The sequence below is a fragment of the Zingiber officinale genome, chromosome 1A, assembly GCF_018446385.1.
Source record: "Zingiber officinale cultivar Zhangliang chromosome 1A, Zo_v1.1, whole genome shotgun sequence".
Taxonomy (NCBI): Eukaryota; Viridiplantae; Streptophyta; class Magnoliopsida; order Zingiberales; family Zingiberaceae; genus Zingiber; species Zingiber officinale.
The window spans coordinates 163,601,078-163,612,618 of record NC_055987.1 but is presented as its reverse complement, the minus strand read 5'-3'; the positions used below and the strand labels follow the sequence as shown (position 1 = coordinate 163,612,618).

The following is an 11,541-nucleotide window of genomic DNA, read 5'->3' as shown; positions in this document are numbered from 1 at the left end:
TGCTAAGCGCGCGACCGAAAAAGGGTCGGCCAGTCGACCATAAGATGTAAGTGTGGCCAAACGGACGGCTGAGCGACACTGGTCAGATGACTATGAGGGTGCTAAATGAGCGGCCCAAAGAATGTCAACCGAGCGGTCATCAACTGCTGATCGGATTGCCGTAAAATGCGACCGGGAGACCGAGCGAGTGGCAAAGCAGAGCTGGGCAGGCGTGAAGCCTGAAAACTGAGCGGGAGCATAACCCATAAAATTGAGTGCGTAAAGATGAAACTTGTGAGCCGAACGGGCGTATCACACGTAGACTGAACTGGAGCGTAGCCTGTGAGTCGAAGGCACATGGAAGCGAAAGTCTTTAGCTGAGCGAGCATGGAGCCCATGAGATATCCTGGTCCGAAACAAGTGGACACCCTTGTCCGTGATCCTTAAAGATGGCTCGACCCTGAACATGAGAGATAGGCGAACTCGCTAAGCCGGTCTGCGACTAATGGAAACCGGTCGACCCCGGACGGGGGAGATAACACAGCCAATAGACTAGTGACGACCGCTCGACCCCGAACGGAGAAGATAAGAAATATGATGCGCTGATAAGCTGTTCCGAGATCAGTGAAGAACACTCAACCTCGAACGGGGGAGATTAAATAACTGATAAGCTGGTTCGAGACCAGTGAAGACACTCGACCCCGAACGGGAGAGATGGATGCTCTGATAAGCTCGACCCCGAATGAGAGAGAAAAAATAACTGATAAGCTGGTCTGAGACTCGTAAAGACACTCGACCCCGAACGGGGGAGATGAATGCTCTGATAAGCTCGACCCCGAATGGGGGAGAAAAAATGTCTGACAACCGCTCGACTCCGAACAGGGGAGATACATGCTCTGATAAGCTCGACCCCGAATGGAGGAGAGAGAATATCCGATGGACTGGTTCGCGAAGACGGGGGTTTTAACCTCGCCGCTCGACGGTCTTCAAGCCGAGAATTTATAGTCGCCGGTTCGACTCTAGAGTTTAACATCGCCGCTGGACAGTTTTCAAGCCGGGGGTTTTATAGTCGCTAGGGCTGAGCATTCGGTTAAAACCGAACTGACCGAACCGAATAAACCGAAAACCAAATAAATCGAAATTTTTTAGACGAACCGAACCGACCGATTTTCACAAGAAAAACCGAGAAAACAGAATAAAAAAATCAGTTTATTCGGTAAAAACTGAATAAACCGATTTAGCCGAATTTCCCATGAACTGAGTATTAAGACAAGTTAAAATACTATTCCAAATTCTAACTTTTTTTTCGTTTTTGCTTTCAATCTTTTTACCATCAATTTCCTCCATCTGTAGATATCACAATATGCAATCACATAATTCAGAAATCATACTTGAGCCAAGATACGCAAATACAAAGAATGCAAGGATAAATTTCCTCCATCTCAACAACAACAACTAGTAGATATCACAATATTCAAAAACCATACACGAGCTGGAAAACATTTCATCATCTGGTCAGCATACTACATAAAAACTTCTGAATTATAACCTGTAAGCATCCACAAAGAAGGCCCTGCAGACTAGCTGCTTCTCCTTTTCTTGTTGGCTTCTCTCCTCCTCTCCTCTTCGGCCTTGGCCTCCATTTTCCTTAGAAGTTCTTCCGCATTGTCTGCCGAAATGACAATGTGACTCGCAGAGTCCTCGATGAACCCTTCTCTCACTCCTTTGTCAAACAGTTGGATCAAATCGTTGTAGTAACCGTCCACATTCAGAATCCCAACCTGCTTAAATCAAGCAAATTGAGCTAGGGTGGTTTGATTATATTTTTCCAGCTTTTGGAATTTGATAGCTAGGTGCGTGTGCATGAATGACTGAGAGATGAGCTGTGTGCATTACTCACTGGTTTGTGGTGGATGCCAAGCTGAGACCAAGCTATTATCTCAAGAAGCTCCTCCATGGTTCCATAGCCATCTAAGAGTTTGGGGATTATAAGTTGACTTGAGATTGTTTCAGATAATTCACTTGGGTCTCACCTGGAAGAGCAATGAAGGCATCTGCATTCTTAGCCATTTCTGACTTCCTCTCGTGCATGTCTGCAACTCTTTTCACCTCACCGATGCTTTCTCCTAATATCTGCACACAAAAATTTCTTTGCTGCTTAACCGTTTTCTTGTAGCCAAAATAAAAACAGAACTATCTATATATTGAAACAAGATATATAGAGGGACATCATCTGGAACTGCACCTCACTTCTGCAGTAGTGCAGTTCATTCTGCTTCTCACGCTCATCTGAAGACTTCAAGACTATATATTCATGAGAATGGCTAGCTATATTCATGAAAGAACAAATCAAAAAAAGAATATCTCAAGAAGGACAAAGCAAATAAGACAGAATTAATTCAAGGAAAAGATCAAGATCCCTATTTTTTATCCATACATCAGAAGAGATCAAACCTCCTTTTTTTTTGCCTCTTTTTTGCTTTTAGTGAATCTTTTGTAAACCTCTATATTAAGAGGTATCTATCCTGTAACTAGAATAATCACAAAAATAATACATTTTTTAATCATTTAACTATATCAGCTTTTCTATTGACATATTATTATATTCTTCCAAACATCTAGCACCAAATGCGACATAAGGTTAGGTACATCAAACAAAAACAAAACTGCAATTTGCCAATTTTCAGGAAACACATTCCAATCACCATACTTTCCAAACTATAGAATGAGTGGGATGCTCAAAATCTATATATAAAATTGTATCAAAGATTTTCAGAAAGAAAAAAAGAAGAAGAATCTTTCCCAGTTCCCACAATATATCAACAAAGATTACCATTTACAACAAAGTTTATGAGGCATGTGTCTCAATGCACAGATAAATATGCACATGGCTGCTACCTGGAGTCCTGGACATTTAATTAATTCAATCAACTTGCTTAAAGTCAGACTTACAAAAGCTTTAAATGTAGGTCGATGAGCAGCCATCTCATACACGCAACAACCTGATCGATGATTTCCAAATTAATCATATTTATAATCCACCAGAAAGCATTTGGTATAGAAATTCATGAAGAAGTGATACCCAAGGACCAGATATCTAACTTAAATCCATAAGGAATATGCTGGAGCTCTGGACATAAGGAATATGCCGAATATCTGCAAGGAAAAAGAAATCCAATCAAAGATTAACCTAGCAGAAATTATCAGACATGTTTTACATGGGTTATAATTTGGAGGTCTAACCTTACAACAAACCATAAATTTTGAATATTGTAAAAAGTGAAGTAAACAAGTCACATACTCACATGAATGAAATCAACACATATCCTCATTCAGTTCAGATGAAACCAAACATACATTTCACTCAATTACATAATTGAGTTGTCACAAAAGAGAACTCTAAATAAAACTGTCAATAAGAAAACACCACAAAAGAAGCAAAGTCTACTTGTTTGAGACATACAAAAAACTTCACACAATTGTTTGGTTACATCAAGATAAAAAATTCATAATTTGGATGGCAGCTTTCACGTATACAGCAGAGAGCAACATCAAAACAGAAAGCAGCAAGGTCAACCCCAACATAGCTATGTGTCCTTAGCAATCCTTTCCAAATAAACCTGCATTATACACATCAAACTGCATAAATTCATTTATTCACAGGACTACTATTAAGAAAATTTGTAAATTTTTAAGATCAAACTGCATGCTACTATTAAGAAAATTTGTAAATTTTTGGAAAGACCAAGTAGTAAATGGACAAAGAAAACTATTTCACAGGACTCCTAGTTAGAGTTTGAAATGGATAAGGGGAGAAGCTTATAGTAACAAATGTAGCCAACAAAGCCTCACAAGTTCAAGAACCGAAAGCTTTTCAAACTTTAAATGAAGGCCATTAAATGTTACAGCTTTTGCCAATCCAAGAAATTGGAGGTAAGCAAGTTATGTAGAGTTTCTGATCACTAACTCATATTTCTCAATTTTTGGACTACTTCACGGTGGATTATGTCAACAGATTCCACATTTGTCCGGCTAGAAACTTACGAGTTCAATCAACAACATAGAAAGAATTCATATATCACTAGAAAAGTTTGAGATGCTAGAATTTTTTAAACAAAGTAACCAGTTCCAAGACAGAAAACATAGTCAAAATTACCATAAAGTAGTCAACATTAATTGATCAAGTCCTATTGAGCTAGATTGCTAGCTTGGATGGCAAAGTTGCCAGCAATGAACGACATAAATGAGCACCAGAGCTTTTGATAGAGATTTGATTGTGTGTTTTTTTTAAATTTGACATACCTTTTTCTTTCCGCAAGTGATTCTATATAGTTGCAAACACCACAAAAATTGAGGAATAACAATACTACAGAAAGTGAGTAAATTAGAAAGTGAGCAAATTAGAAACAATAACATTTATATCATCATATAGCTTCATGTTCTTAGTATCGAGGTCAATTTATATAAAATACAATATTTAAACATACTATTGATCCTTATGTCACCGGTGTTGTCGAAGAAGACGAGTCCATTATGATTTTTGAGAAATTTGGTAAAAACATGCAAGTTAAGTAAATAAAGTTTATAATTATAAATAAAATTTAATTATATTTTTTTTTAAAAAGGAAAACTTACCATTTTCAAGTTTTTTCACATCCTCTAAAATTTTTTCAACATTGAGTGATTGCAAATTTAACCGAAGCCAATCTTGAGTACAAATAAGACTTTCTACCACATTAGGAGTCAATGAACTCCTAAAACAATCAAGTACCCGACCACTAGTACTGAAAACGGATTCTGAAGCAACTGTCGATATCGGAATAGCTAATACATCACGAGCAATTTGAGAAAGGATAGGAAATCTGTGACAATTTTGCTTCCACCATCCCAAAATGTCAAAAGTATCACAATATTCTTCAACTATTTCATTAAGATACTTGTCTAATTCTGACATATTGCCATCACCAAAAACTTGTGCCTTTTGTTTTTTATACTTCGCTATGATTGCTTGTCTTTTCAAATCACTCATATTTGTTGAAGTATTATCATTGTCAACTGATTCTGGAATAGATGAAACTATTGAAGTACCACATTGAGGCTCCATTTTTTCCTTATAATTCTTGTACAAAGCAAATAAAGTGTCCTTTATTATCTTTCCTACTTTTGCACCCTTCTCATCTCCATATAATTCAATCAACATAAATTCTACGAAATCTAATTTATGCCTTGGATCAAGCACCATAGCAATATAAAGCAACTTATTCATTTTCTCGGGATCTCCCCAATACTTGTCAAATTTGGTTTTCATTCTAATTCCCATTGAATACACATCAATATCATCACTTTGTTGCCACTCCTTCAAGATGGTATGGATATAACTAATCTCGTGTGCAAAAGTATTGGGTGTGACATACAAAGATCCTGAAACTTTTAATGTTAGTTCATAAAAAACTTGTAGTAAAGATGCAAAAAGTCTAATATTATTCCAATTTGCACTTGTTGGTTTCCCATCAAAAGTCTTTAATTCTCTTTTAGGTTTACCATCTGATTCAAATATCATATCTTCATTCTCATTCAAAATAACTTGTCATTCTGTATATTGAAGATCTAATTTAAAACATGGATCTTGTTCATCAAACCTACCAAAAGCTCTTTCAAATTTTTGAGCTGTATTCAACATCAAGAAAGTTGAGTTCCATCTGGTTGGTACATCTAAACATAATGAGTTCTTGCTTTCAATTTTTTCAATCTCTACACATTCTTTGAACTTACTTAATCTAGAGGGGGATTGCTTAACATATTTGATTGCATTCCTGACCTTCAACACAAATTAATTTATATCTTTTAAGCCATCAGTAACAATCAAATTGATTATATGAGCTACGCATCTCATATGGACATATTCTCCCTTTAAAATAGTGGAATCCCAATTAGTCATCTTTTTTCTGAAACTATTGATAGCAACATCATTTGAACTTGCATTATCAACTGTAATAGTAAAAATTTTGTTCATTCCCCAACCCCTCAAGCAATTTTCAATGGCTAAACTAATAGCCTCACCTTTATGACTTGTAATTGGACAAAAATTGATAATTCTTTTCTGTAAATTCCAATTTTTATCAATGAAATGGGATGTTAGACACATATAATTGATTTTCTGAATCGATGTCCATGTATCAGTGGTCAAACAAACCCTTTGTGCTGAATCATGTAACAATTTTTTCAATTTTTCCCTTTTAACGACATATAATTCAACATAATCACGTGCAACCGTCCATCTTGAAGGAATTCAAAATTTTGGACATACCATAGCCATAATGTTTTAAATCCTTCTCTTTCTACAAATTTGAAAGGGAGTTCATCCATTATGATCATTCTAGCTAATGCTTTTCTAGATGCATCTTGATCAAATTTCCAAGAAGTTAAACACACCTCACCCTCTTTTAAACTTTGTTGTAAACTTAGCTGTGCTTGAGTTGTTTCAATAACATGGGGGTGTTTTTTACATGAGGTAATATGAGATCTCAAGCTTGTTGTCCCATTTCTATATGGATCACAAAAAAATTCTTTATCACAATATTTGCATTTGGCTTTCATATCTGATGCATCATTAGTAAACTTTATAAAATGATCCCATACTTCACTTCTTGGTTTCATTGCTTTTCTCTTAGTTGCCTTTCCTTTATAATCTACCGTAGTTTTTGTTTCCACTGAAGGACCAATTTCAGATTCTTGTACTGAACAACTATTATTAACATCCATATTTGATAAATCTCCTTGCATAAATACCAGATAAATACTGATCACAGTCTTCACAGATCACAGACACTGTTAAAAATTACAAGTGTAATAACACTGTTTAAAATATAATTAACTAAAACTAAAAAAACAAATATGAAACTCAACAAGCATGATAATACTTATCAGGATATCTAAACACTGTTAACTACTTGAGTTCAATAAAAATTCATATGTTAGCACAAGATCAATGCAAGGATTACTAACTAATGTTGCCAAGACCCAAGATGTGAGTCTGTAACTGAGACTAAAAAAGGAAAAGGAAGAATTAAAACTAATAATTTGTGTATTCTGAAAACAAAAAGAAAAAATAAGAAGCCAAAATCCATACACAGAAAACCCTAAACCCTTAAAATGTAGTAACTATCCAATCAATAGAACACAAACTAACTGCGATTTAATGAATTTCTTGCAAATCCTCTAATTTATGCAGGCAGTCCAGTCCTAGCATGAGGACAAGGAGATTTCTTGGAGCAATGAGCACTCGAGTGGTGACTGGTGAGAGTGACGAGAGGGTGAACAGGGAGGATAGACGGAGATGCTGAGTCGCAGTAGCCTTGCAGGTGCTCGGCCACGGGAGGACCGACGGAAGATGAAATGGAAGGAGAGACGACAGAGGGTTGAGCAAGGCGGAGAGGTGGAGTTGCAGATGATCAACGACGAGAGTTAGAAAGATCGCGTGACGCGGTGGGGAAGGGGGGAGACGTGAGAGCGGCGACGAGTGAATGAGAAAACCCTAGCCGAATAAATCTGGTGTGGACCGTGTGCCCGTGTGGTGACTGGTGACTTTTGGATTAAAACCTAAACTAGTAAACATATTAAATAATTCGGTTGTTTCAGTTTAACCGAATAGGTAACTTTAAACCCGAACCGGAAAACCCGAAAAAACTGAATTATTTAACCGAATTAACCGAAATTTCGAATTAACCGAACCAAATTTAAAAAATCCGCATGTTCGGTCGGTTTATTCGGTTTGACTGAACTTTTGCTCACCCCTAATAGTCGCCGGTCCGACTCTGGGATTTAACGTCGCCGCTCGACGGTCTTCGGGACGGGGGGTTTATAGTCGCCGGTCCGACTCTGGGATTTAATGTCGCCGCTCGACGGTTTTCGGGCCGGGGGGTTTATAGTCGCCGGTCCGACTCTGGGATTTAATGTCGCCGCTCGACGGTCTTCGGGCCGGGGGGTTTATAGTCGCCGGTCCGACTCTGGGATTTAATGTCACCGCTCGACGGTCTTCGGGCCGAGGTTTTTATAGTCGCCGGTTCGACTCTGGGATTTAACGTCGCCGCTCGATGGTCTTCAAGCCGGGATTTTTATAGTCGTCGATTCGACTCTGGGATTTAACGTCGTCGCTCGACGGTTTTCAAGCCGGGGTTTTTATAATCGTCTGTTCGACTCTGGAATTTGACGTCGCCGCTCGACCATCTTCAAGCCGGGGTTTTTATAGTCGCCGGTTCGACTCTGGGATTTAACGTCGCCGCTCGACGGTCTTCAAGCCGGGGTTTTTATAATCACCGGTTCGACTCTGGGATTTAACGTCGCCGCTCGACGATCTTTAAACCGGGGTTTTTATAGTCACCGGTTCGACTCTGGGATTTAACGTCGCCGCTTGACGATCTTCAAGTCGGGGTTTTTATAGTCGCCGGTTCGACTCTGGGATTTAACGTCGCCGCTTGACGGTTTTCAAGCCGGGGTTTTTATAGTCGCCAGTTCGACTCTGGGATTTAATGTCGCCACTCGACGGTTTTCAACAATGAGCTTACAGCTCGGATAATATACGCCCGGCCAAACGACACGGGGTCTTCGACATCGAGCCGGTGGCTCGGAGAATATAGGCCCGACCGAACGGCACGGGGTCTTCGACATCGAGCCGGTGGCTCGGATAATATACGCCCGGCCGATCGGCATGGGGTCTTCGACATCGAGCCGGTGACTCGGATAATATACGCCCGGCTGAACGGCACGGGGTCTTCGACATCGAGCCGGTGGCTCGGATAATATACGCCCGGTCGATCGGCACGGGGTCTTCGACATCGAGCCGGTGGCTCGGATAATATACGCCCGGCCGAACGGCACGGGGTCTTCGACATCCAGCCGGTGGCTCAAAGAATATACGCCCGACCGAACGACACGGGGTCTTTGACATCGAGTCGGTGGCTCGGATAATTTACGCTCGGCCGATCGGCACGGGGCCTTCGACATTGAGCCGGTGGCTCTGAGAATATACTCCCGGCCGAACGGCACGGGGTCTTCGACATCGAGCCAGTGGCTCGGAGAATATACGCCCCGCCGAACGGCACAGGGTCTTCGACATCGAGCCGGTGGCTCGGATAATATACGCCCGACCGATCGGCACGGGGTCTTCGTCAACGAGCTCGGGGCTCGGCTAATATACACCCGACCGATCGATGCGGGGTCTTCGACATCGAGCCGGTGGCTCGGATAATATACACCCGGCTGATCGGCACGGGGTCTTCGACATCGAGCCGGTGGCTCGGATAATATACACCCGGCTGATCGGCACGGGGTCTTCGACATCGAGCCGGTGGCTCGGAAAATATACGCCCGGCCGAATGGCACGGGGTCTTCGACATCGAGCCGATGGCTCGGAGAATATACGCCCGACCAAACGGCACGGGGTCTTCAACATCGAGCCGGTGGCTCGAATAATATACGCCCGACCGATCGGCATGGGGTCTTCGTCAACGAGCTCGGGGTTCGGCTAATATACATCTGGCCGATTGACGCGGGGTCCTCGTCAACGAGCTCGGGGCTCGGCTAATATACACCCGACCGATCGACACGGGGTCCTCGTCAACGAGCTCGGGGCTCGGCTAATATACACCCGACCGATCGGCGCGTGGTCCTCGATCGAGGAACTAGAGAAGATCATATATAACTGAAAGAGGAAAGAAAACGCAAAAACTGACCGAGGTCATTAGTATGGTAGACTTTTCCGGCGTCGTCCATCTTCACGTTCCTGACCAGGTGCGTTCCTACAGACGGTGCCAATTTGATCATTTCGTGAAGCTGAGAAGACGAACCTGCCGATGTGACGTGCCTGGAAGGTTGACCGCATCCTCATGACCCGGCTGATGAGCTGTCTCCTGTGTTGACCAAGTCGTCCGAAGTCTTCTGATCAACAGTGCTTGTATCCAGTGACTGGGTTGCCCCGGTCTCTGGTACCTTGGTGCTCGAGGCAATCCCACAAATATATGAGCAACCAAATAATAATGAAACAGTGAAATAAATACAATATGAAAGCAATAGCATACCCTGGCCCCGGGGGGACGCCCTCGGATAGGTGAGTGAGCTGATCGAGTCGTCGTGACCCTGAATAGTAGATAAATATCCACCAGGCGAGTAGCTGGCTTCGGTGGCTCGAAGCCGGGCACGATATGGATCCGCAAGGCGACGCACGGTTCGACTACAGCCTCGGCTCGCAAGCTAGCATACAACAGCGGCACGCAGGGCGGAATATAACCACGGCACGAAGGTCGAACACACTCTCGGCTCGCAGGCCGGAATATACAAATAGTATGATACCTGAGCACTTGGACGGCGGTTGCCCGGAGGTGTCGGCGGCGACCCCCGCAGCCGCCGAAGGCAGCAGTAGCCGCGAGAAGCGGCGACAGCCGCTGTAGGTGGCGGTGTGTGCCGAAAGAGGTGACGACAGCCGCTAGAGGCGGCTGTGGTGGTCGCTGGGAGCAGAGACGGCGGCGGCGACGACTGGAGACGTCGTCGGTAGCTGGGAGGTGCCATCGGCGACCGCTAGAGATGTAGACGAGCACTAACCAGCAGCAGCCCGCTCGCGGCAGAGGCTCACTGGCGACTGGGCTCGCTGGTAACGGAGGTTCACTGGGAGCGGAGGTCCACTTTCAGCGGAGGAGGTGTTGGCGGCTGTCAGCGACTACTAGAAGCGGAGACCCGCTGGCGGCATCGCCTGCTGAAGGCTGCCCCGATGCTCGCCGGAGACGCACGCACTTCCCATCGGCGATGTCTGCTGGAACCGGCGTCCACGGGAGGTAGGAGCGGTGACGCCCGCGGGCTGCAATGCCCACCAGAGGCGAAGGCGGAGGTGCCCGCTAGAGGCGGCCGACAAGGACGAGGCGAAGAGAGGTGGTTGCACATATTGTTCCTCCTAGCGGCGGCCAAAAGGACCCCCAAGCCTCCCAGCAACCACCCCGATGGCCTGGAGACGCCGAACCAAAAACCCCTCTGCTCCCCTCTGGCGGCGGAAACCCCCAAAACCACGAAAAAAACCTCCTCCCCATGATGATGAACAGTGCTCACTTTTAAAGCCAAAACCTAACTCATGTCAAATGTCCACCGTGCCCTCCTCTCTTATCTCTTCACCGCATCAGATGTAATGGATCATCCTTTGATCTTAATTTATAGATCAGAGGATTAGATCAGAGGATTTGTGCTCCTTAATGTTATGTTGAAAAAATATTAAAAAACGGACTTAATCTAAATTTATTTCTTAAATTGCATTTTTTTATTTGGCTGATCTAATATTATTCTAGTAATTTTAATAAAATAAACTACTATAATGTAAAGTTATTCCAAACAATTTATTTCAATATTAATAAAAATTACTATATACTATAATAATTTTAATCAAAACTACTGCATAATATTTTGGAGCAATTTTACTTAAGTCGAGTAGTTTTAATCAATACTAAAGTAATTTTGATCGGTATTAGAATAGTTTTAGCTAATGATAAAATAATTCTAACTAAAATGTTACAAAAATATTGG

The 11,541-nt window shown here is 42.5% G+C and overlaps 1 protein-coding gene and 1 long non-coding RNA gene across 3 annotated transcripts; both read right to left on the bottom strand.

Moving 5' to 3' along the window:
• Positions 1-1,471: 1,471 nt before the first annotated feature.
• Positions 1,472-2,332, bottom strand: LOC122011974 (probable cytokinin riboside 5'-monophosphate phosphoribohydrolase LOG4). Its single transcript, XM_042568422.1, has 4 exons — positions 2,225-2,332; positions 2,013-2,112; positions 1,880-1,950; positions 1,472-1,760 (listed from the first exon to the last, which is right to left on the bottom strand). Exons 1-4 carry the CDS (start codon positions 2,315-2,317, stop codon positions 1,560-1,562), a joined length of 465 nt encoding a protein of 154 aa, XP_042424356.1. The 5' UTR covers positions 2,318-2,332; the 3' UTR covers positions 1,472-1,559.
• A 1,028-nt stretch (positions 2,333-3,360) lies between these two features.
• On the bottom strand, positions 3,361-11,058 carry LOC122038246. Of its 2 annotated transcripts, XR_006127824.1 has the most exons (3): positions 10,327-11,053; positions 9,711-10,227; positions 3,361-3,599 (listed from the first exon to the last, which is right to left on the bottom strand). It is a non-coding gene; the product is annotated as an uncharacterized LOC122038246 (long non-coding RNA). The 2 variants fall into 2 exon arrangements; XR_006127823.1 differs by having other exon boundaries at positions 9,711-11,058.
• Between the last annotated feature and the right edge of the window lie 483 nt (positions 11,059-11,541).

Excerpts from the sequence above, each read along its gene's own strand:
- LOC122011974 (XM_042568422.1), bottom strand. The coding sequence starts at position 2,317 with ATGAATATAGCTAGCCATTCTCATGAATATATAGTCTTGAAGTCTTCA. Across the intron at positions 1,951-2,012 it reads TGCCTTCATTGCTCTTCCAG|ATGGCTATGGAACCATGGAG; the intron begins GTGAGACCCAAG and ends CCAAACTCTTAG. Across the intron at positions 1,761-1,879 it reads TTGGCATCCACCACAAACCA|GTTGGGATTCTGAATGTGGA; the intron begins GTGAGTAATGCA and ends TGATTTAAGCAG.